At 41.4% G+C, this 26687-nt stretch overlaps 1 protein-coding gene across 3 annotated transcripts in view; it reads right to left on the minus strand.

Moving 5' to 3' along the window:
* The window catches only part of plcb1l (phospholipase C beta 1-like), a 115082-nt gene that overhangs the window by 36403 nt on the left and 51992 nt on the right, over positions 1 to 26687 (minus strand). For all 3 annotated transcript variants that reach the window (XR_010668729.1, XM_020632388.3, XM_065963435.1), the window contains exons 4-11: positions 16997 to 17137; positions 15492 to 15571; positions 12934 to 12987; positions 10462 to 10537; positions 8303 to 8403; positions 7473 to 7639; positions 2154 to 2300; positions 687 to 844 (exon numbers count right to left, since the gene is read on the minus strand). Coding sequence is in view for 2 of the 3 variants with exons in the window: in XM_020632388.3 (XP_020488044.1) it covers positions 687 to 844; positions 2154 to 2300; positions 7473 to 7639; positions 8303 to 8403; positions 10462 to 10537; positions 12934 to 12987; positions 15492 to 15571; positions 16997 to 17137 (924 nt within the window). In the remaining variant the exon portion in view is untranslated. The remainder of the gene's footprint in view (positions 1 to 686; positions 845 to 2153; positions 2301 to 7472; positions 7640 to 8302; positions 8404 to 10461; positions 10538 to 12933; positions 12988 to 15491; positions 15572 to 16996; positions 17138 to 26687) is intronic.

The raw sequence follows: 26687 nt of genomic DNA on the forward strand, positions 1-26687 counted from the left end.
GCTTCTTGAATAAGCTTCTCTCTAAATGTGCGATATCATTCCAGCCTGAAATAATCTGTTTGGTGCTTTTGGAAGCCATAACATTGACCAAACTTTCACACTGGTGTCTAAAGTGAATACATGCAGATCAAAGTCTCAGATTGTTCTGCTTCTTAAACGTCTTTCTTGCAAACCAACGTTTTTTTTTGCTTCCATGTTTTTTTGCTTCTGATGACAAGCTGCTTAGTTAAGATTTTATCTTCATATTTTATATTTGTACATATCTACATAGTAATTCAGCATATTTATTTTAAAGAATGTACAGTGCACGGTTAAGTATATCAAAATCTAATTTTGATGTAAATCACAAAAAAGAATAAAATGGAAAGCAAAGAAACCCACTTCAACCTTCAATATTTCAAAACACAAAGTACCGGTAAGTAACACACAGAATGCTGTGGCTTTTAGCCAAACCAAAATTGAATCAGTGTTTGAGCCACTGAAACATGATAACATGTTTACATCATCTAAACCCACCGCCCCCCCACCCCCACCCCGCCTCTGTGTCTGTAGACAAAGACATTCAATATTATCCAAACTGAAAGATGCTTCATCCCGCACCATTTCTACCTCTTCTACCCAACACATCCAATCAACCCCTCTCCTACATCTTAAGCTGCTTAAGATCTCTGCTCCCCTTGTGTTACCTTGAAGGAGACTTCAGTTGTCATGGTGAAGCCGTGAGTGATGACAGGCTCTTCTTCTGTGGTGCGACCTTTCCAGCAATCCAGTTCAATGCAGCGGCACCCCGACAGGAGAACCTGCTTGTACATCTCCACTGAAGAGTTCCCAGCCAGCTGGCCGGCTGCATGTAGCACAAACACACAAACACAAACACACAAACCGTAAACAACCCTTCAGGTAACTTTTTTATTGATCCCAAAAGGAACAGGATGTCTATAAAACCTCGTCCTCCCACTTTTCAAGAGCCCATTTACAGCATTAGTTGACAGCACGTGGTACGAACAATATAACCGTCGTTATCTAGAGCTGGCACGTCTCATCACCCTGTTACCATTAGCAAAGCAATTATCCCTTCACATTAGCAGCATGCTTTTGTGCAACATGTTGGGGACTGTGTCGAAGTGAGAAGCAGATCTGTGCTCTCACTTTTGGTGGCATCATTAATATCCGCCTTTTTCCCATTACTTCTCTAATGATTTCTCCTCTCGCTCTTTTTTTCTTCTTCTCCCTTTTAAATGGCATACCTATCCCACACACTTTCTTTCCTTAATGAAGAAAAGACTTGCTTCAATGTAACATGGATCAATAGGGTGAAAATGCCTCGACATGAATGAATAAGTTGCACAGGCGGCTGTCAGTCTAATTATCTTGTTGATCTTTTTAAGAGGTAGACATATATTCCGCAAGGACACAAATGATTTCACTTCCCTTGTTGCCTACAATACAATCCTGATGTGTCACTATGAAAACCCATTAAGTGAAAACAGTGCTCGTGAGAAAAGGATCGCCAACCGATTGTTTGTTTTCCTTATTTCTTCATTCTGCAGGCTACGAGGCCGGCCTATTACGGAAATTCAATTTTTTTCCATGGCTGCAGAAATTTGATCCACTTTAAAGATTCAATGCTCTCCAGTTCCCCCAAGAATAGATTTGAATAGATGAATTTTAATATCCATAGAAGAGAAAATGGCCTCTGTATTGTGCCTGCCATGCTTGTGCACTGCCAGGAGCCAGTTACTGTGACTACCAGTCTAAAGAAATATTTAACTCATGAATATCAATGAATCGAGTCTCATGTCTCATGAGTTGATTGGATAACCTCTCGAGAGGTAACGCAAGAGACAAGGACTCGAATGCACCGGTGCTTTTGATTGACCGACCTGCGAGGTATAAAGTCGGGTGTGTTCACTTGTGAAACCATAATTATATTTCAGAATGAATAAGTGAAGTGTTCATGTGTGGAAGAGAAGAGGATGAGGATCAGTCTGGAGTTAAACGGAGCTGAGTGGTAGGGTGTGTGTGTATCTAGACAGAGAGGCAGACAGTCTTAACATTCTCTTATTTTGTGCCTGAAGTGTGTGTGTGTGTGTGTGTGTGTGTGTGTGTGTGTGTGTGTGTGTGTGTGTGTGTGTGTGTGTGTGTGTGTGTACCTGTGAGGTATGTATTGTGTGAGGAGTTGATGAAATAATGGGAGAGGGGAAGGGTCATGTCCTCGCTCTGGTCGAGCTTCTCAGGCGGGATGATGGAGTTCTCCTCCCCGCTCAGGTACCTGGCGAAGCCTTCCACTGAGATCTGACCTGCACAAACACAACACAGCACACAAAGATGTTTATCTGATGATACATTTGAAAGACAAGAACCGGAACTCCTCCAATATCTGTACGCAAGGAGTTCAATGAATGTAAAATATCTGATGGAATGACTAAATCCAACAATTTGCCACACTAGCCTGATAATCATCATCATTTATCATCTATGCTATAGATCTTCACTGTTGTGTTAGTCTAAACTGTAAACACATCAATGTGACACGCTGCTGCACTTGTTATTAACACTTTAATCAACTTTGGAAATGTAGTGTATTTTCAATTAATCCCAAACACATCCTGCTTCAACAGGTACTCACTAACATATCAAATGTGTATGTCTTCACCAGGAAATAGACATGAAGATTGACTCATTGAAGCTCAATAAGTCAGGAATACAAGGGCTGGGGGTTGAGAAACTCATTAAAATTTACAGACACGTAATTGACTTTAACCTTTTCACTGAGTTTGTTGGCAAAAACAAACATATAAAACTTCACCAGCGTAACCTTTTTCAACTTAAAACAAAACATAGTGCTTTGCATATAGTGCTGCGTAGACATATTTCTCTTCATAAGGAAGAAGGAAATTTGGAAACTTTATTTATGCCTTGAGGAAAGATCTCTCTCTCTCTCTCTCTCTCTCTCTCTCTCTCTCTCTCATTGTGTATACGCCAAGCGGCAACATCTGGTGTTGAAAAATGAAGCCAATGCGGAAGTGCAAAATCCTGCAGTTCATTGAGTGTCCACTTGACACTGGGCTCCAGGAGTACCGGAAGTCACAAACACATCACAGCCAAAAAAGGCCTGTTTTTACAGCAGGAATGAACATGTTAACTGCCTGGCCAAAAAACGTAGTGGTCTGATTAGTTATTGTCTTCATGGGCACACACTGTACGGGGGTACATTCAAAAAAAAAAAACTGTTAAGTTTTGATTTTTATGAATGATACGTTTAATACATTTTTAGGCGAGTAGCTGACATGATTGACAGGTGGGCACGATGTAACGGTTTGTCAAGAGGCTTAAAACCCGCCTCAGCTCCAGCTCTCAGCCTGTAGAAGGTTGACTGAACGTTAGGCTAGCATTTCCAGCATGGGGGGGCTGCCGATGAGCCTCCAGAACCCCCTGCTGTAACAGATAACTGACGTCACTCAGGCTTAATATTTACAGTCTATGGTATGCGCTATGAATCGAATACATACTGCAGGTGCGAAGAAAAAATGTTTATTATCACAATCGCAATTTATTGGCACTTAGATTACATCAGTAGTTTCATAAAGCCCAAACACTCATTCACTTTTTGCCTAAAGCCTTTGTGGTTAATCCTTAAAGCCTGAGCCTCAGTGTTTCTGATATTGTATTTTGAATTTTACTAATGATGTGTACTCTTAATTATTAAAGGTTTCTATAGCTATAAATGTATCTATATAAAAAAAATCCCTGCCCCTGTTTTACAGGCAGTCTGAAACCAAAGAGACTTTGAACATTTCAGGCTCCACTGGCTTCTGCTTAGCATTTCTCTGCCTGACAAAGGTTCATACAACAATCTGGAAAAAGGCTAAACTGCCCTTGACGTTGTTTTCCCCCGGTTTTGATTGCCTGTCAAGGTCAGTCATGTTAAGCGTCGCCTTTTTATTCATCTCTGAGCTCATGTCTGCACTGTGCGTGCTCAAGGAAGTAAATAATGTTGAATAAATAAGTCATAAGCAACAGAAGCAACGCTCTCATCATTTCCAAAATCTCTGTACACATTACCATACACTCTCCACACCTGCATGGGTTTAATAACATAAAGCAAGTGCTTGAAGCCAAAAACATAGCAGTAGCAATCTCCTCCACCCACAGACACACTTGCTTGATGTTATGCTAAATATGCTAAATGATGCAAGCTTGACGGGTGCAGCAGGTCCCTCCGGCCACTTTATGCTAATTAATGCGGCGCCGCCCTCTGCAGAGTTGCTGGACTAATTAACGATGGCTGCTGTCTGTGACACGAGAGCTCAGTCGCACTCAGCTTCTTTCTCTCTGCTGACTGCCAGGACGTCCCTTTGCAAGGCTCACGGGCTAACCTCTGTACCCCTTACAGGCAGAGATGCGGGTCTTCATCTGTTCCCGAGACGTTTGTAGGTCATTTGTCGGAGTAATGGTGTTAACATGACTGGGAGTAGTGGTGTACTCAAGTGAGAACCATACAGGTGTATTACTAAAGGTGAAGCTTGATCTGAGAGGAAGTTAAATAAAAAAAAAAACTTTGGCTTTTGTCCACATCAGGGACTCTGTTGAGCTGAGAGGGAGCTGCAGTGTAAATGAATTCAGAATTGAATGTCAACCTGTAAGTGGGTGTGTAAGACAATCTAGCAAAGAGCTTCCTCGATGTAATCACAGAAGATGAATATGCAATGATACAATGCTATCCAGACTGGTTGAAGGAGACTTTTAGTGCCTTGTTTCATTTTGCATTTTATTCATCTGTATTCAAACAGTGAATGCAGTCGGAGACAATGATAGAGCACCGAAGAAGGAGATGAAAGAACGGTATAATATTCAAATATTCAAGGTGGAAGTCACGACAGTACAGCGGAGAGAATGAGCAGCGGAGAAAGTTCAGTAAAAAGAAACATTTTCAAGTTCTTTTGCCTAATCTAAACAAAATATTTGAGGCAGATCTACGGCACCCAATCCAATAAATGTGTTAGTATTTCCTCATTCTTAATGTGTGCTTACATCCACATGGTGCTTTTTCAGTAAAGGGCAAAGTTCTGTTTGCAGTTTAGAGTATCCTTGAAAGAGGTAAAAGTGTGTTTATGTGCGTGACTGTGTGTGGAGGTAGCATGTGGAGCCCTGGACTCCTCTGCCGAGCAGATGGCTGCACTTCCTCCGGCTAGATAAATACTTCACATGGGGAAATCTGTCACTGGGACAGAGAAGGGCACTTGTCCAGAGAGCCTGGGACAGGATGAAACCACAACATCATGGTGCTAGCACATCGCTGTGATCAGAGTCAAACGCCGGGCGGTCAAATGGGATAAAAAAAATGGTTTAAAGAGTCATTTTGGTCTAATTTGGTCACCCGTGATTCATTTTGTTTCACGTTTGAAAATGGTACTTTGCTCAGGAGAGTTAATTAAAGTGACACTGGTGCTCTGTTTGAGTTATTTGAGGGCAATTTTATTTCAGTGTGATCAGATATAAAAGCCGCTAATGTGATTGGCATATTAATGAAGTACTAAACAGGTTTTTACATAAACAACCTCTTCTGGATTAGGATTAGCATGTTTTAATTGTTAAACAAAGTATTTACTTAATGACAGCCTCAAGACAATTTGTTTGATCTTCCAATAAAAAAGAAAAGGAAATGAACTTCAGATCTGCAGTAAAGTAAAAGTTTTCAGGCAACAGTCGTACACAGCTTTATAATCGCACTATAAATGTTTGGCAGTGATCATTGTTGCAGCAGAGTACACACATTTAACAAATCATGTGGCTTACTGTGTTATTAAACTCAGATGTAGCACTGATTGGAAAGCTACAGATATATCTGTGTTATCATCTAAATGAGTACTGCCTCCATGACAGCTTTGGTGCTTTGTAGGTCATACATGAGGAAATTACCTGACACTGGATGATTTCAAATTAAGAGTGAAGGTTGCATTTTCCACCCTTTGTGATGTTTTTCCAAATTGCTTTTATGTAACATAATGAACAAAAAAAAAACACCCAGTAATTTGCTTTAGAGTAAACATAACATGGTGTAAAGTAAGTCACCCATTTTGGCACATTGCATAACAGGCTTTCCAGCAGGGATAAAAATTTGAATTGGCACTTTCACCGACCCTGATGCCTGATATCTGAGGTGGGATGTACTCCAGTTTTTGTTAACATGAAAGCACAACATGTCCAGGAGCGTTGGCTCCCCTTCGCTCATCCATCTTGGCTGTTCATAAATTATTCTGAGGCTCTCCTGAAGCTTTATTACGATACCACAAGATTTCTTATTTAGCAGTTGTATGATGACGTTGGTGAATATTCTCTTTATCTCTGTTTGGTTCAAAAGGTAAGGTACTAAACAAGGGTAATTAAACACACAAATGGATTACACATGAGCAAATGTGTAGGCCTAGTCACATAATGTAGATTTGGAGGAACAACACAAATGCAGAATACAAAAACACACTACAAAGACAACAAATACTGATACCCTTCTGCTTGTCAAACTACTTGTAGTCATGTAAAGCTACAAAGAGAGCTTCACATGAGCTGATTGGCAGGTTTTGTTTCCCTTTGGCAGGGCCATGCTAACCTAGGCAACCTGGCTACTGTTTCATTTTCTTTTTTTTATCAGCCTAAGTGATGTAATAATGGTATCAAAATGATCCTATGACTCTCAGGGGATAACCATATTTCTCAAAATTTTGACCTGTAACTTAAAGTTCCAAAAACTGAGTGCTTTTAGGCCACCGTAGTTATTACCCACATATTCAAATTCTGCTCACAATTTGGATCAGAATTGTTTGTTTTTAATCAAGGCCATTAATCTTTTTCAAAATATTTAAATTTAGGAAGATTTGTTGCAGTATTATCACACAGGAATACATTCATTTAATGACATCCCAGCAGTCTTTGCATATTCATCTCAATTCACATTTTGTTTTCAACAGTTCCACAAAGGTTCACTCCTTCACTCTCTCTCTCTCCACTTAAGAATTCTCGTCATGCACTCTCAGTAAAAAGAAAATAAATGACAGAGAATATTCTCTGTCAAGTTCAGCAGTGTTTTCAGTGGATAACACATTTCGTGGTGGTGTCTCGTGTGTGTGTGTGTGTGTGTGTGTGTGTGTGTGTGTGTGTGTGTGTGTGTGTTATCCGGACTTCTAACATTCCGTTCCTTGGCACCCCACTATGTCCCCTCACTTTCTGAGTGTAACTATGGCAACACCCCTGCCAAATGTATTGGTTGGGTAGGGGGGCTGAGAAGAGGATAAGGGGGACTTTAAAGGGTTGGGAGATGTTGCTTATGTCTGGGGGGAAAAACTTTTTTTTTTTGTTTATGTTGCCAAAACCTTTACAACATGGATGGCTTATTTGTCGATCAAGAAGTAGGTGTACATTGTGTCTAATATCTGTTGCTCTTGTTTGTACTGACAGACATTTGAGCCACTGACCTTTCTGTGCCAATGATTCATTGGGTTCATATTTGTCCACCAGCAGCTGGACCTGTTCTGGTTTGAGCGGAGGGTAGAGTATCTCATTCAGACGAGGGTCTCGCTGCTTAATGTTTATGAACTCTGTCATCTGCTCAACGGTGAGGAATGGACGACTCTTGGCCCCCCTAAGAAGACAAAAACAAGAGGATAATGTAGGCAAAGGAAATGTAACAAGGGGAAAGTGAAGAAAACATGGGAGTGCACTAAGAGAGATATGAGAAAATAAAACAAGGGAGGGGGTGATGGAGGGGAGAAGTGGTAATTAAAGAGATGTGTAGAGGGAAAGCAACAGAATCGCAGAGGAGCAGAGGATTTAATGTTGTGTTGAGTAAATTATGAGATTTGATTAAAACGCCTTTCATATCTAAGCCTGTTCCACTAAATGATCATCTCCATATCCTCCTGGCTCTCATGTCGTCTCACTTAACTGTGATTAAAATCTATGACTTTGAGTGGCCCTGGTCGGGCTGGCACGCTGCCTCAGCTGATGGTCTGAGTCCCTCTGGGCCAAAGGGGCAGGGCAGCTTCAGCAGCACAGTGTCAGGCACAAGGAGTCACAACCAGGACCATTCAAACACTATTTCCTGTACTGATAAACTGCTAATGATATGTCAAATGTATTTCAACCAGGTGCCTTGATCCTGCATACCCATTCTGATATGACAAGATCCCTCTTGCTTATTTTACGTTTTTCCTCTAAACTGGGAGTCCATTACATTCTGTTGAAGTTGCGAGATGAATCACTTTTGAAAAGGCAAATAAATAAAGACTCTAAACATATTTCTTACACATCAGAGAAGATGTGGTCCAGCTCAGATCGTGGGCAGATGTTGCTCAGGAATATGTTGTACACCTCTGGAGTGAAATCTTCCTCGGGAATGGAGTCATTCTGCAGAGAAAAAAACAGAAACACGAGCACATGCATATGAGTGCATACTGTACGTTCATTCAATTCTATTTTTGGTGTGGTGTGTGGGAGCAGGAACTTCACAACTTCTACGTAATGGCAACCAAAAAGTTTGGCCTTGGGTGAAACAGTGTCATATTTGTGTCTAACTTTTCAGAGGCTTGTATTTCAGAGATCTTGGTTGGATTCAGCAAACCATTTTAGCTGCACAAGAAGGAACTGTTGTGTTTGTTATCTGTTTACTCGCAACAGTGAGGAAAATGTTATTTATATAATGTGGAATTACAACGTGCATTAAGATGTCTCTGCTAGACTTTTTTTCCCCTCCAGGCAAAAGCAGACCATCAGTACATGGCTCATAAACAAACTCACTTCAGAACAAATCTGTTCCTATAATGAAGCCCACTGACTTCTAATGACTGTGATGATATAAGCTCCTGTGAGTGACTTTCCGCCTGTGTGCATTCTGGTGACCCCAATGAACAGAGCAACGTTTCTTATCCCTTCGCAGATTTCGTCCTGGACATGCTTACGTTTTTTTTTTTTTGTTTTTTAACAAAAATAATTATTCCTGATTCTCTGTGAGTCTTTTCCACAGAAAAAAAGTGAACAAAAGCCGCCCTGGTCAGTGTGCTGTAAATCACTTCATCTGACACTGACCCCATGGCAGCAATAACAAGACATATAAAAGAACTATATAGAAGAAATTAATCTTCTGTCTGATGGTTGTATTTGCTTTTGGAGGTCATGTTGAGGCGTCAGTATTTATTTCAGTCTGTTTCATAGGCTGCTGTAATATTTTCCATTCCACTCATGTTTGTACTGACTTTTCGGTTACCTTCAAACTATGCAAGCTACTGATTTGTAAACAAGAAGTACACTCTATGCTATTGGAGTATTTGGGTGACCCCCTCAGAAAGCATTTACATATACATGCACTTCAAACCGGAATAAGCAACAAAAGATGACTACTTGTAATGTGCACTTGGGCTTAAACAGAAAAAAAAAAGTTGTGGCCATAAGAGGTCTTTATAAAGCTATCAGAGCCTAACAGGTCTGATAAAGACACAAGCGCACTCAGCAGAAGCTCGTAGCATTGTGCCTGTAATAAACAGAGCAGAACCAAATAGTTTTTAAAGGAGCCAAAAAGAGGCAGATGAGGGAGGATGCACCAAGAGGGGGCATACAGGTCGAGCCCTTCTGAAACTCAGTGAGTCACTCTATGAAGCCCTCGGTGTGAGCTGCGTACTGTGTGCACGTTTGCCTGTGACTGTGCGTGTGTGAGGGATTAGCAGCACTATCATTTAACTGTAATTACCTGCGCCTTGGAACAACAGCAAATCCCACCAGACCTTCATACAGCAGCAGCTTCTTACCTCCTCTCTCTCTCTCTCTCTCTCTCTCTCTCTCTCTCTCTCTCTCTCTCTCTCTCTCTCTCTCTCTGTGCTAATTATGTATAGCTTGTTTCTGTGTGGGACTGTTAGTAGTTCTGTGTATTAATGTGTTTATGCTGATTGTATTCAGAAACTGTTCATTAGCACTGCAATTTTTTGTGTGCCCCTGCTGTATATGCATTTTTGGGCAAGTGTTAAGGACTGCATTAAACTGCATTTTTCAAACGTCTAAATATGCAAATTGCTCACTACCGCTGGAGTACAGAGATTGCTTGCTGTGTTGTGGGACTGTTTACACCTCTATGCATGAGGGAGCAGCTTCTCTCTAGTGGTATCTGACTGAGGTGCAGATAAAACAGCTTTTGTCATCTCTATTGCTCCCACTGGGTCTGTTTGTTTCTAAACTGAGGCTAAACCAGTTCTGAGAGAAAAGTGAAGCAGAAATCCAGAAAATAGGACTGCAAACAAATGAGCAAAAGCAGCAATCAGGAGACTACAGAATGAGCTGATTGGTAGAGGAAAGACGGGTGGAAGGATGGAGGAGATGAAAGAGCTTGGAGACTAGAAAGATAGGGAGAGAGGATCAGGTTCAGAGAAAGGGGAAAAATGAGGAGACGGTAACATTTTAAGGATTTTGGTGTCTCACTCTGCCAGAAGGGAGGTTACAGTTTTCCAGCGCCGTCTCCACTCGCTTCCGGTCTGCTGAGAACACCCTGAAGATGCTGTGGGACACAAAAAAAAAACCACACTTCTGAGTAATCACAGCAAAAACCGCAGAGGCCGAGGACTTTTCACTCTGATCCTATGTGTCAAAGTGATGCATTTATCACAGCTTTTAATTGATACTTATTAAGGAAATCCTGTGAGAACGTTCTGCTCCAGCAGCAGCAAACAGTGAAACAGAAGAAAACAAAGCAAAAACAGAAACTAAGGACAGTGAACAAATGTTTGTTCGAAAGGATGCAACCACAAACAACGGGGGAATTAAAAGACAAAAATGAGCCAAAGGAAATGCCAAGATGAAAAATGAAAGTGTAATAAATTCAGCATAGAGAGAGAGAGAGAGAGAGAGAGAAAGAGGTAAAATAAAAGGCCCAGAGACGTGAAACTAATCCATTGTAATATGATGGCTTTGCAATAAATTTAATATTCATGAAGGTTATAATCAACTTTACTAGAAGCTTCCTTTCTTTTTATTTCATTTTTCAGATTTATTTTTTGGGCTTTTTGGCTGCACAGTGGTGCATTGGTTAGCGCTGTTTCGTCACAGCGAGGAGGTTCCTGGTTCAAATCCCCGTCCGACAGTTTGCATGTTCTCCTCCGGTAACTCTGGCTTCCTCCCACAGTCCAAAGACATGCTCATTAGGTCACTTGGTGACTCTAAATTGCCCGTAGGTGTGAATGAAGTGTGGCTGGTTGTCGGTCTCTACATGTCTGCTCTGTGATTGACTGGCAAACAGTCCAGGGTGTAACCCGCCTCTGACCTAATGACAGCTGGGATCGGCTCCAGCCCCCCCACAACCCCGTACTGGAAAAGCGGTAAAGATAATCGATGGATGGATGGATTTTGGGGCTTTTTACCTTTAATTGATAGAACAGTTTGACTGGAGTAAGAAACAGTGTGGAATGACATGCGGGAGAGGATCCACAGGCAGGCTTGACTTGAACAAGGGACGCTCGCTTTAAGGACTATAGCCTCCGTTCATGTGGCACAACTTAACCGCAAAGCCTTCAGCACCACCTTTCTTTTCATTTTATCACACTGAGAAATAGAAGTCTTGTTTCAAACCTTACTTGTATATAAGGGTATGATGATTAAAATGATTGTAGGTCTAGAGAGTTGAGTTTACAGAGGGAAACACCATCCCGTACATAAATAAAGTGGTGATGTTTGCGGTCCTTTAAAGAGACAAACTAACCGCAAACATGTTGTCAAAGACGAGAGCATTACGTTTTATTGTTGTCATTTCTTCTTATCATTATCATTACCATAGTCATTACCATAACAATGATCTTTTCCATTACCATCATCATTATCATATCACGGATTCTTACACACTAGTTGTAGCTCTACGAATCCCTTCTCACCAATTGCAAAGCTAGACTCTTATCAGATAAAAAAAAAAATAAATGCAGATAAAGAAGCTTCACAACACATAACAAATGATCACATGATTGATTTCCTTTTAAAAGATGCATCTAAAAGCAGGTTTTTATACAGCCTGGTTTTTGCAGCTTTGTGGACACTGTATTTTCCAGATATTCGGGTGCTTTTTTGGATATTTTATTTTCACTGAACACTAATAATAACAGTTCTGCCTCATTAGTCACCATAGCCTAAGTAGAAGCAGTGCTTCTGTTTGGTACAGCTACTGTCCTCTGTTTTATTCCAGTGTATATAGACAATAAATAAGATTTACTGCGATGAGCTCCAGTGTTGTAACAACTACCCCCGGCTGTTTAGGTCTGTTTCCGCCGGCAGTAGCCTGTTTTAATTACATACAGAAGTATCCCTGTGCAGATCCATGAGCGTGTACTGTATGCTCGGTGGGAGAGCAAAGTCAAGCTGACATTAGTCAAGCTGACATGTCCTTCCAGCTAGGAGGTTAATTCCCTAAACGGCAAGAAGCGTCTCTCTGCCTCTCTGTGTTGACACCCACTGGTTTTTCCCTCCGAGACTCTGAGGGAGGTTATCGCAGGAGTTCACTGCTGCCCGCATGGAAGCTCAACTTGACTGATGACGGCAGAGGGAGTTGGGTTTTCAATGAGATGATGACAGACAAAATAAGCGAGGCAGAAAGTCACAAAACTGAAAAACACAAAAGGAAATTCTCCCAAACATGTCACTCTGGCACATTATGGGCTGAAGTTAGTCACAGAGACAAATGAGGTTTTTCATTCAGAAGAAATGACAGCTACAGAAATGATGACGCAGACTCATGAAAATAATAAAAGGGAGCCTATTGATAATTCAAGGGTAGGGCAATATTTATATAAAAAAAAAAGGCATACATATGCTGCAAGAATGATAGTAGCGAGAGAAGGCGGAGGAAGCAATGCATTGATCAAAAGAGAGGAGATTTGGCAGGGGAGAGGAGGATGAGTCAGAGAGACTTACTTCTTGACGGGGATTCGCCCCTCTGGGTTGAGCTGCAACTTCAGCCGAGTGTATCTGCATTGGACAGAACACACAATTTACACAACATGCAATCAGCAGTACTTGCTCAAAAGTAATCCCTGTGTGTGTGTGTGTGTGTGTGTGTGCATGCCTCATACATTAGGCTGCGGCACATGTCCATAGCTATTTGTCATGACTGACTATGAGCGAGTGTGCAAAATCACATGACAATTCTTGCATCAGATCGGTGTGATGACAAACAAGCTGTGTTTCTCACAGTGGACCCCACTGTGCTCTCTGTGCACACCATATTTGTGTGGCTGTGTTTACATGAGAGGTTCAAATTGTGGCTAATCCCTGGAAGCCTTGCATTGGCAGCACAGAGCCATGCAGCAGCAGCAGCAAAGCAAGCAGCGCAGCCTGAGCTAAAAATAGCTCCACTGCAACAGGAGCCATCATTACTAGCTGGGCTTTAAGTGGCTGCTGGCTAATAATTAATATCCATTACAGTGTCCACTTCATAGGGCAAACCGGCTGCCACAGGCAAAATCACCAATGACTGTAATGGTTGACAGGGCCAGACTGTTTTGAATTTTTTTTTTGGTCTGGGGTCTTGTGTTCTCGCATAGAGGGAAATGTGAGGGGAAAGACAATGAGTGTTGGTAGAGGGAGAGCTAGTTGACAACAGCTGACGTCACTGAAGCTATACAAGGTTGATTTTGAAGAAGACTGTCAAAAGGAAAGAAAGATGTAAGGCTCGGCAGGACTGAAAAAAGGAGAGGACAGACAGATAGGTGTTTCTTGATGCCCTCATCTGCCCCACATCACCCTGTATTATTCATTTAGACGAGTTGGGCACAACAGATTACTTGCATCTGTCTCCTTTCTGGTTCACTTTCTTTTTCTCTGCCTAGCTCTTTTCCACCCTTATGTGTCCGCTCTCCCTCTCTGCTTAATGCTTAATCAAGGAGGTCAGTTTCCATTTCACCTATGGTAATTCAAATACTTACTCCTGCGAATCCACTTACTCTCTGGCGTGGGGTGAAATGCAAAAAATAAAACAACTGAATCATCATTGACTCACAAGGTGAGTGCATGTGGCGTCAGCCCAATTGCATTCAACTCCAGCAGCTTCATGAAGACATGCTGGGTTCTGTTTTGTTTCCCGTTGCTTTTCTACCACACACAAAAAAAAAAAAGTATCACAGCCATAAGAGCTCTCTATGAGAATTAACCACATGCAGAAAATCATCAAAAGGGATGGTGTAGTGAAAGCATGACTAAGAAGTAATGCACAAACGCTGCAAGCATAACCACAAACCTGCCCTGTTCAATTTCTATCAACTTTCTGTGTACAATGTGGTCGATGGCCACTTTTATTGTCTCATAAGTCTATTAGCCTCCTCAGGGGTGCGACTTAATGGCTCCTGTTCACTGATAAACACCACGCAGCTGGGAGTTGTCGTCAAACACAGCCTCGACACATTTTCTCAACACAATATGGCAGATTCCTATCGACGATCGCTCTGCAGACGCTTCACTCAGTCACATACACCTGCAGTGGAACATAGATCAGCATGTGGGCTCCGATCGGATCAATAGGAGCGTGTTGGTGAAAGCCATTAGACACAGTTATTACACAGGATCAGAGGTGGTGTGAGGGCCATTGATGCCAAAAACCGTCCTTTCCGCCACAAAAAGCTAATGGACTAATGAGGGGGTAGAGGTGTTTTTCAAACAGAAAAAAAATTAAATGGTGACTCCTCTCTAACATTTTGACACCACTGCAAGTTCAGGTCAGCAACCCGACCTGTTTAATGATCCGCTGACAAAGGTTATTATCTCACTGTTGCAAGAAAAATAAAGACCACTGCACTTAACGACTGGATACTTAGACAAGATCATATGAACATGCAAAGAGTCTGGTGCATGACATGTGTCCAACTATTTTATTTATCCCCTTCTTTTTCCCTGTCTATTTCTTCTTTCTATCAACCTTGAATTTAAACCCCCTGGCTGCCTTGCAGAGCTGAGAAAAGACACTTCTTCCCCCTATATTTTGTAGTGTGTGTAAGTACAGAGGAGCCAGTATGTGCTGCTGTGGATACATAAGTATCTGTGTTGCAAGGTTTATGACAGTGCATACTTTGTGCAATAGTGTGCATTTCTCAAATAGGTTTTGTATGCATTTGTAAGTCAACACTGACTTGTGCTGGTAGTGGTGTGTGTTGGACACTTGCAGCTGGTTCTATGTTTTGTTTTTTTGCAGAAGAAACCTAATTTGCTTTTGACTCATGTTTCTGTTTGTGGATTTACATTTTTCTGTGTGTGTGCGTGTGTGACTGTGTGTGTATGTTTAGTCTCTATGTGTGTGTGTGTGTGTGTGTGTGTGTGTGTGTGTGTGTGTGTGTGTGTGTGTGTGTGTATGTGTGTGTGTGTGTGTGTGTGTGTGTGTGTGTGTGTGTGTGTGTGTGTGTGTGTGTGTGTGTGTGTATGTGTGTGTGTGTGTGTGTGTGTATGTATGTGTGTGTGTGTGTGTGTGTGTGTGGATGACATACGCTTTCTCGAGGCAGGCTTCTCTTGACATGTTCTGCACCAAGAGGTTGGATGCAAGGTTGAACAGCTCCTCTGCCCATTCCTGCAGTAAATAAAAACACACACACACACACACACACACACACACACACACACACACACACACACACACACACACACAGATATAAGAATAAGAACAGAATAAGATACACACAAACCATTGGGCTTGCACCTGACTCTTTGTTGCTAGGGGAAGGGGAATATGTTAGGAATAAATAAAGGTATTAGTTTATACATGTGGGTATGATGATTATGTTTATGTTAATACAAACACTTGACTGTTATCTTATTACACTTTGACCTGAAATCTCAACCCTGAACAAACACAACATGCAGTTAACAGACATTAGTACAAAGCTGTGTGAAATACTAGATTCTGATTGGCCATTTACCAATTGCAACGATCTGCTATCTTTTGACAGATCACCGTTGTGAAGGAAAAACAAACCATAAATAATGAAACCACACAGTTGCTAAGGAAGCAGCTCTTATCACAGACTCTGAACTACTGACAGTAATCATTTCAATACTTAAAAGAGTAGCACTGTTAGGCGGTTTGGGAACTTTACATAGCATTCTCTGCCATCGGTGTGAATGGGGGACTGTGACATGTCGTCTAAAAGTGCTTTGAGTAGTCAGTCCAATATCACGCATTCATCATCAAGTGTGATTCTTTGTTTTAATAAAGATTACTGAGCTGCAAGACGCACACATTGTGCAGTGTGGTTACTAAGCACATCTTCATCACCTGCACGTATTACGTTCTTCTGGGTCTTGGTTATTTTCTTCGTCTCACTTCCGATTTGCTTGATCCAGCGCTGGAAACTTCTGATTTGCCCGCTCCTTTGTATGCATTTTCATTCACAAGCTGCTTTGCATTGACCTTTTATGACTGAATGTGGATGTGTAGTGGGCGGAACATGGGGCTTATCAACGAGCGCATATTTCCAGGTGAATCTGCATTTATAAAGGGATAATGGAGTGCAGGTGTGTGCACGAAAGGTTTTATAAATTTGAATTATTGTGGGTGCACACCATCTCCGGATTTTGGGCGCATGCACACTTTTAGTATGGATTAATTCTCACACTGTTTTAGAAATGAGAGCCCAGGTCCATGGCTCTTTGATTTTGTTTTAATCGGATTCAATAATTGTTAGAAAAGTTTTGCATGATATTAATTAAACGTCTCACTTTCAATAGAACAACCAGCTATTTCAAATTTTGTTTTGTGTGCGTTTCCATAATCATTCACCAGCACGGCTTGTTCATCACTTTATTCAGTTCAAACCTTGACACACTCTTTTGGGGAAAGAATGATGCTGATTTCACAGACATGAATGGAACAACTTAATTAAAACCCTGACATGATTAAAGCTGGAAGAAGGAGTTATTCATCCTGTAGCTTCTATATTTCATTCAAGAGCTGCTTTTTCTCTGGTTAGTTGTCGATGTTCAGAAGAAAGTTTACCTTAGCTGTCTCCTCTGTGAAGGCCATGAAGTTCAGATAGGTGATGTTGACCATGTCAGTGCCGCTCACCACCGTCAGCATCCTGTTCTCCATCTTCCCCGCCAGGGTGCTGACGTCCAGGAGCTCACGCAGCTTCGCTTCCTGAACACAAATGAGACAAACACAAAACAATTGAGCTTCAGTTTTGAACTTCAGTGGAAAGGCAAATGACATAAAACAGGCCATGGAAAATGACACAGTATGCGTTTCCTACGGAAGCAAGACAGTGCTGCTCTGTGTCACGTTTTTTTTTATTTTTTTTTTTAGACTTGATCTAATTTGATCGCCTTCTGCATGCACTGAACTGAAACAAGACCTGCCAGCATTTAGTCGTTCACACCTCATCTCTCTGCTGATTTGTGTGATTATTGAGAGCTCAGCTGTCTTGAGGCAGACAGTGTTAGGAGCGAAGTGATACACTCCAACCCCAGTAGGTCCTGCTGTGACTTGAGACTTCAATATTACAGGGCTAGAGAGAAGCAAACAAGGTTAACCGCCGCTGTGATTTGAGATTTTTTCAAGTGTACAGCAATCAAAGGAGCTGAAGTGATACTGAAAGGGTGACCGTGGTGAACTCACTGGAGCAATATGTTGACTTTTATAGTTTCAATGCACAAAAGAAGACAACAAAATATCTGCAGGGGATTTATTCTTCCATTCACTATGAATGAAACTCTCTAAATCCAGGGGGCCTAATGGTTCCTAATTATTGCTCTCCAGCTTGTATTCAGTTTGGAAAACATCCTCCTGTCTCATCACGTTTTCAGAACTTTGAAAGATCATACTAAGGGAAAAATAGAAAATAAGAATGCACAGATCCTAACTAAAAAAAAAAAAAAAGTACTTCACTGTTCCCATGTTGGTAGATTCCATTTTGCCCAGAAAAAGTTTCAGTAAACACTTTTACAAATTATGTAAATTTATGAGAAGAAATTATCCCCACCTTGAGCGCTTCAATGAGATTTCGAAGCTTCAATACCCTGAAACCTTCATTATGCAACAAATTCAGCAGGTTAAATGAGTCTGTTGTAACACGTTTGTTGTCTGTTCTGACTAAACACTGGGAGCTGGCAACAGTTCAGTTGACACAGAGGAAAAAAACTCTCAAATATTTGTATTCATAGAGTTAGTTATCAGGGGACCAAACCAGTTTTAGCAAATATACATTTAAGCAGCTCATTTTGGGTGAAAATCATGTAAAAACACAAATCACAATGCCTCTGAGGAGTGAGACAAGAATAACAATGATCTTTCTCTCCTTTGGGGCTCGCTACGCAAGCGGCATACAAAATGGTTGCTCCAGCTTAATTAACACAACAAAAAAGCCCTGTAAAGGATTTTGCACTGAAAGCAAATGAGCTCCCACTAATTTTACCAATCAAACAAAGAGCATTGTGTTCTGTGTCACGCAGATAAATGTCCTCTACATGTCCCTCACTCTCTCCCCCCGCCCCCCCCACAATCAAATGGTGCAGCTTAGTGGCGCCTGTTATTATCATCCTGAACTTTTTCTGAGGCTGTAAATTCCCTTTTGAAGAATCTCTCTGCTCTGTCAGCCAGTCTGTCTGCGTGCTTTGCGTGTTAGCACTCACAGTAATACGTGGCTGAACTGTGATACATACACAACTTATTTTTTAAGTCTTTATTTAGAGATAGGACAGCGGACAGAGTCATAAATCAGGGAGAGAGAGAAGAATCGGTGACGTCTGAAAAGCAGTCATTTTAATCAGTCACTGAATAGTGAGTTTAAAAATGCTCGCTGTTGCTATCGTAGTAATTAGTCAAAATAACTGCAAAATGTTGGCGAAGATTCCCCTTTTTGTTCTCAAAGCTATGAACAGAATGCTAAAAGATTTTAATGTATGAAGCTAACTCCCAGCTTCCACGTTCAACACCTGCCATGTAAACATGATCATCAATGTCCTGAGCTCAACTCCAGCAGCAGAACATGCACGAAGATCCAACTGTTTACTAGGGATGTCACAGAATCCTCAATTTCAAGATAATGCAAGAACTTAAGTGTCTCGATACCGTCGTGGACCTTTGACGGTATCGTAGCGGAGCAGAGCAGAGGAGTGGTAACTACAGAGACCATTGTCCAATGAGCCCCCATCATCCTTTGCGCTCTGCTCGCTGCCTCATTCTAGTAAAAATGGTTGAAAACGGCTTTATTTGCAAAGGGAGAACAGAGAGACTATTTTGAAATTGTGGATTCTCTAGCTTCTTTGAAATCTGATGTGTGGAAGCATTTCAGTTTCCCCAAGTCAAGAAATGAGAAAGAAGAAGATGGCAGACAAACAAAATACAAAATGCAGACACTGCCAGACTGCGGTGACCTACGTGTCGGGGGAATAGGAATAATATGAGAAACAAATTGACAAATCGCCTCTCCGAAAAGATTTGAGAAGATGAAAGGAAAAAAATTCAGCCAGGTAGTAGCATAGAAAAGGTTAGAAAATGTTTGTTATACTGCAAGTTTGACTTGGTCTAGCTGGTTCAATGATTTGATTTTATAAAGGGATTTTTAAGGTCACATCACGTATCTCATACCCCGTCTCAATGTTCTATCATTGTTGAATAAATGGCCTAAAGTTTCCTTTTAAATATCGTAATAAATATCGTACCGTAAACTTGTTATGGCGCTATTATTGTATGGTGAGATTTTAAAATGGTCGCATCCCTGCTGTTTGAAAATAACACTGTGATCATCAGATGTCACCACGCCACACTGGATATCAGGAAAGTTTGCAGAAACGTGACTTAATTTCTGTTTTGGAGAGAAAGTAATTGTTTGCTCATTTAAGAAACTTACTATCAACATCATACTGCATGTAGAAGGATTTAGAGATTTGGGGCTAGCAGTGGCTATAAGTTGTTTCCTGCAGCATGCTGTATGTCCTGTGTACATATCCTGCTCAGAGATTCTTTCCTCATGGCTTACATTTAAATACTTAAATAACTGAGAACTTGCTGTATTCATAATAGATTTAAACTTTTATCAGAACCTCCACTATGTCAAACACTTTGTTATTGTCAGTAAATCATGATGGTTTTCCCCTATATATTGTGTGTACATTACCTTCTAGCGTATTATTCTTCAGTATCATGAATTTATCTGTAAAGCAGCTCTTAACTTGACATGTTATGTAATCCTGGCATTCTGTTTTTTTTTGATGTAGAGAGGACGTCTCTGGGAGGTTTATTCACATATGAATGCTTATTTTTGACATTTCTTTTTGTTTGGTTTGAAAAATCACACGTTTCCAGTGTTGTGTGAGTCACAGATAACTCTAACATGGAAGGTTGAAGTTACACAATCTGGTGCTTGACCACCAATCAATTGAACACAAAGTGCTGATTTGAGCGGTAATCTGTCACTGTCCTCTTGTGTATTGTGAAAACAATCCGCCCCATCAATCAAAGCGCAAAAAGCCACTTTCAATTTGCTAAAACACACTATGCCAAAGTACACTTGCCAGAGGGCTGCTCTGGCAGAGTGCCGAAGATGTAAGGCTTCTGAGAACAGGTGAGACGACAAAAAGATGCATATTTCATTTGTTACCGCTCTCAAACGTCAATGCAATTTCATTGTTTTCTGATGCTACTTGTAGCCATTAGCAGAGCACACAGCTCATCTCCTTTGGAGCAGTCAGCACAGGCCTGATCTTGTAGGAGCTGTTACACTGCCAGTGCCACACATCGACTGAAGAAACATCAGCAGTTATGTGAGCGAAAGGAGCTGATGTCAGGGGCCCTGCTGGACGGGAGGAGGAGGAGGAGGAGGAGGAGGTGGAGGAGGATGGATGGAGATAAAGAAAAGCCATGAAAAGAGAGGGTTGGGCTCAGCCATGTGAGTGAAATGTAATTTGTGCTGTTGCACTGTGGAAGCCCTTTGGAGGCAGGCCTGGGGTCCCAGTTGCCACAAAGATGGGAGATTTAAAGCCAGGCTGGCTCTGGGTGAGCTCTGGGTGGGGGTTGGATGGGATTTGGGTTGACGGTGCAGTAGAAGGAAGAGGACGGTTTTATGTTACACAACATACTTAACTGAGAGAGGGCTAATCCTTCGTACAACATAGTCATGGACGAGAGACGCGGAAGTGGACTATTTCTAGAGTCTATGCGTGTGAATGTCTGTCGTTTATGTGTGTAGTCATGCTTGACGGAGTGTGTTTATTCAGGCATACATGGAGCATGTTTTGCAGCTGCAGTGTGTCAGTATGAGAACTCCTTGGTCACTTAGCATTCAGGTGGAGCCATAGCCCCGAGGAAATAAACAGACTTCCTCTTCCTGCCCGAGTTTGTCACAGGGATCTACCTGTCGCCAACCATGCGCTCTAACTGTGTCACACTCTGTTCAGTTTGGCAAAGTCAGCCACACCTCTGGTCATGAAATCCACAACCCAGCTCCTGTCTACACTCACAAATACACATATACACTAAACCCTAGTCTGGAGGGAAGCAGAGGCTCACAGACAAACTGTCAGATGTGTGTGTGTGTGTGTGTGTGTGTGTGTGTGTGTGTGTATTTATGCTAACACACTTCTGACAGTTTGTCTGTGAAACATCAGATCAAAGGAAATGTCACTATGAATGATTGATGATGACCTGACTACCTGCGCACATGCCAGTAAACACTTCACTTTTATGTGCTGCAGCCAGATGTTAAACCCTTAAGCCAACCTCATTGATCCACTTACAAAGAGGATAAGATCAAGCTTCCTCACGCTATAATTCCTGTTTGTTAAAGAGTCAATGTTTCAGGGTTTTTTTTTTTCCAAGTGTTCCTTATAAAAAATAAAAAATAAATGCTGGTGCCAGTTAAAATAATTGATTAGACGTCAAGGCTAGCTGCTTCAATAAGTGAACAGTGCCTTGTTCAAGAAGGTGCTGCTGTATACAAACTGATGTTACAGTTTCTGTTTTTACTCTCTTTAATGTGGCAAGTCTCACAAGATATACAGTTCACAGCACAGAGCGTGAAAAAGAGCCTTTTCAGTTGGTATCTTGAGGCTGCCTGCACTTTGGATGACCCTGACAGGCTGTGCAGTTTGTTGCAGTTCACTCTTCATACTTTAAAACGTCTGCACTTGAAAGAAGTGCGAAAAGTTTAAGCAATGATTTTTTTTTTTTGGGGGGGGGGTCTAAGCGTTCGGGTGGGTAAAATAGTCAATATTTCATGTTTTATAAATATGCCGAGGCATTTTGAACCTGGAGTAAACAGTCAGATATCATCATCATCTGCTGTGTATCACCTCACCTGACCTCATCAGTCCTCGCTTTCATCTAACAAGTCCCCCAATTATAGCCCTCTCAACCCCTGAGAACCCCAGGTAGAGATAAACATAACCTCTCTTGAGCAGGAGGGCTTGAACTTTAGAAATCCAGCTTTCGCATCAGTATTCAAAGGAGCCCACCGTAGCATATGGTGCTGTGACTCTGCAGAGCAGCAGTCTCGGTTACTAGCAGGACACCGACTCTGCCGCTGCTGGCTATCCTTGTTAACTAACAGAGCGGTAAGATGCTGCTGGTGGGGCAGAGGCATACTTCAGGCATTTGCAAGGAAATTATGGCATATCAAGCTGGGGGTGATGTGCCCATTCTTCCACACAGATGCTGTGCAGACACATGTTTCGTCATTTATTTGGTCCCATTTGAGGGAATAGAAGTCGAGGCTGCATGATGAGCTGCCTTTAGTCAATTACCTTTCTTTCGTTTATCTGTTGTGTTAAGTGTTTATTTGCGTGTTTGTGTGTGTCTATTTACTGCTACATGCACTTTCTTGTTTATCATGAGTCACAGAGTCCACAGAGCATTTCACCCACAGCAGAGCTAATCCTAAAACGACTCTCTCTCTCTCTCTCCTGGCCATGCGGCCATTTATTTAAGAGGGTCATGCTGCATCTGTATCGCATGTTTTAAACATTAGCCATGTCATAACTAACACAGACAGAAAGCACTGGAACACTGATGCCATTAGGAGAAAGAGCCCCATATTTCTCCCCAGGCTAATACTGTTTCCTGCAAGTGACCTTCCTATAGATCAATAAGCATGCTCAAACACACACAGTCATAAAAATGTAGAAATCCCATTCTTTAAGTATGCAGATATCAGTGAGAGAAAAGACACAAGCATGTACACAATGTGGAGATTATGGGGTTGTTTTATCTGTTCTCACACATAGGCAGTCTATTCATGTCTTACATGTATACTTTATCAGTGCATTGGGACCATGTTCACGCTCACTGCATGGGAAATTGATTTTTTTTGTCATCAGAATACTAGCCAAGTAGCCCTGCAGCTAAGAAGATTGTATACACACACACACACACACACACACACATAATTTCTGCTACAGGGGGACACTGCAGTTCAGCTATATAGTGTTCCTGCTGATCAAACACTCTGTTTGATTCAGCTTCGGTATCAGCAGCCTTTCATACAAGGATGGGAAAACTGTCTGCTCCCATTACAACTCTGAAGTTTTATGTTTTTCACTTTCTCAGCTTGAAAACTGCCGCACTAAGTTTTTAAAGCCTGGGGTGAAAATCTCCACCTGTCACAAACATCAGCGTTGTGAAACCAATCAAAGACAGTGAATAAAAGCAGAAGGCAGTTTTTGATTCTGGAGTGTCCATCTCTTTCTCCTCTATCTGCAACCCACCCCCCGAAATGCGGATCTCCCTGTCTCTGCTCTTTTTTATTATTCTCCCACATGGTCATAACTCATTTGAGCACTCAAGTGTCAGAGGATGCGGACCACCACAGTTTCACGAGGCGGGGAATTGCCCACAAGGCCAGGAGTAAAAGGTCAGCGCTTCATCAGTCAGATGTCGGGTGATGCATCACTGAACACTGTGTGGGACCAAGTGTGTGTATATGTGTACTGTTGAAGCCTTCAACCCAAAAAAAAGAACCTCTCGAAAAAAAAAAAAGAGGAGTTTGCCACTGGTTTGGCACCAAGATGATGCCAATTTCTTTAATATCTCCTTTCATCCATGCGGTTTCTCCTGCCTGTAATGCAGCTGTTCTGGATTCTGTCCATCAATGAAGCATCTGTTAACACGGTGTGGGAGTTCAAGGATGCAGAGTATCCTGTACAAGGATGTGTGAGCAGGAAACATGATGATTTGCACGTTGTTCTCCAAATCTAAATCTTTCTCTTTTTGTATTAGACATGTTTGATTGAGGGGTTTAATGGTAAAGAAGTAAATAAAAAATGATTGAATGCCATCCAGATTACAGCACACTTTAGATTATCATTAGCTCTCGACTTGAATACACTTGCCAGTGATGATGAGTCGTTGGCGCTCATGAATTTGAGGTTCTGGCAGGTTGGGAAAATGCGTGGGTGGAGGGCAAAAGCTCCACAATCTTTCATTCCAGCTCTATAATAGGGGCATTTCATTAACCCTGAAGCAGTGAGACATGAAACGAGGAGACAGAGGGGTGGACGGAGGAGAGACGGACAGCACATATCAAACCATTTTTTAAAATGCCAGCACATCAGCAATAACTTATGCTGACAGGCAGCCGTTTTCATGTCTCGGGGGAGGGGTCTAACATTTACACACAATGCTAATCAGAAAATGACGCAGAGAGGAATGAAGTAACACAGTTTCTTATTTTTCCAGAGCAGTTACACAACAGTTATATTTCTAATTGTATCATGAATAATCTTTCGAAGGACTGCAAAGTGACATTTTCTGCTGTTCACACTTACATGACAATGGACAATTAGACGTCTATTAATCTTTCATTCTGCTTGCAGGGCAGCCTCACTCCTAACTGCAGGCAGATATGTATCAAGAAATCCTGAGGTGTGTTTGACGTGTTTTTCCACAAACTTCTATCATTTCATAATAAAACTCTCAATTCCACAGAGCAAACAGGTTAAAAAAAAAAAAAAAAAACATTACATTTCTCTTACAAATTCTACATACATTATGAGCTAGAGAAAAGAATACCACTTTTTGTACCAGGCTATAAATGTTCATTTCTGCTGTCATGGACATTTTAACATGGGAATTATTGGGTTTCAATGGATCTTAGAGGAAGCCTCAATTGGCCATTGTCATGAACTTTCAAGTTTTAATTTTTTGCACTTGAGCATTGGCTTCGTATTTCAACACTGGAGGTTGCATCTTGGTTAGGGTTTCTGTATGTGAGCTTGATTGCTGCTTGCTGGGTTTTAAAAAAGAATACAACAAATATGCTTGGGCTGAAAAACGTTGGACATCCACCTTCACAAGAATGCATTTTTGAAAGTTTTACATGCACTTTGTCGAACTGTTAAAGTGGGGTAAAACAATACATGTCTGACAGCAGATGTTGACAGCTTTGACTGCAGCCTGAGCAAAACCTTTATTTAGTTTGCCACCCTACATATAATAATTAAAATCATCATTAGAAACATGAAAAAACCTTTGGCAACATATGACTTCCCAGCACCCCCACTCCCCCAACTAAATCATTCAATTTAACTGTCAGCTGTCAGACAACATCACAGAGAGTTGGCCACAAAGGAGATCTCACCACTTTTGACACTTCCTGCACCACTTTCTTTCAATAATAAATGCTCGAGAGAATAGGTGTGTCTTATTTTTAAATAGTTAATATGCACCTCATACAAGAGAATAGTGATGACAGCTTAATACATGTGCTATGAAAATCTTGAAAATATCTTGCATAAGACCAGCATGGTAAAACAGTTTTTTTCTTTCATTTTATGGGCAACATGACCGCAATCTCTCCAACAAACAAATGAGAAAAGAATCTCTGTTCAGTGCGCATGATGACTGCAGGGCTTTAAGGAGAATAATGCCCTAGAAATGGGGAGGAAATTGGACAATCTTGCTGGGAAATCTGATTTGCCCTGGCAACAAAGTAACATGAGAAGCAGATGAGGAGTAACAACAATAGTTTTGGTTAACATTAAAGCGTGAGGTTTTTAAGTTTCTTGCCAAAAATCCACTACTATCCTGTATTTTACAATAGTATGCCTATTAACCCCTCTATTACAGCCCTGTGTAGACAAGGAACTTCTGTGGCTGTATTTTTAAATGCAAGTGAGCTGTGTCTGACCATGCCCCTCTTGAAGGGCTACTGGGGCTTTCTTGCACCATGCCCAATTGTCTACAGTGAGAAGGGAGACTCAGAGGACAGCATAAACACCTAGAAATGGAGATGTCACCCAACTGGGGGAGGGGTTACTGCCCTTTGTGATGTCACAAAGGGAACATTGCCAATCGGCCTGTTTGAGCACACATTTTTGGAAAAGTGAAGCAGGCAAAAGATGGAGAGGATGGACTTTTCTCATAATTAGTGGGTGTGTAGACAGCTAGGGAATCGTTTACTGTTAGAAAAATTAATTTACTGATCACTCAATATGACTTACAATCTCATATCGAAAAAATACATTATTTCTATATAGTTATTCTCAATGCGTGTCATCACTTTCACTGGGTCAGGTTCCTGAAAAATCAGTTGATGTTACACAGACCAAAGGAGCATATGTTTACATTTTCCCTTAAAGTTAAGCAGTGAATCAAAAGTTCGACATTTAAAAGAAAGCAGGAGGAGAGAGAGGAGAGAGAGAAAACACAAGTCAACCTTGCTTTTACATCTATCCTGAGCAGACAAGTATCAAATTAT

The sequence above is a fragment of the Labrus bergylta genome, chromosome 15 (genome assembly GCF_963930695.1).
Source record: "Labrus bergylta chromosome 15, fLabBer1.1, whole genome shotgun sequence".
NCBI classification, from domain to species: domain Eukaryota; kingdom Metazoa; phylum Chordata; class Actinopteri; order Labriformes; family Labridae; genus Labrus; species Labrus bergylta.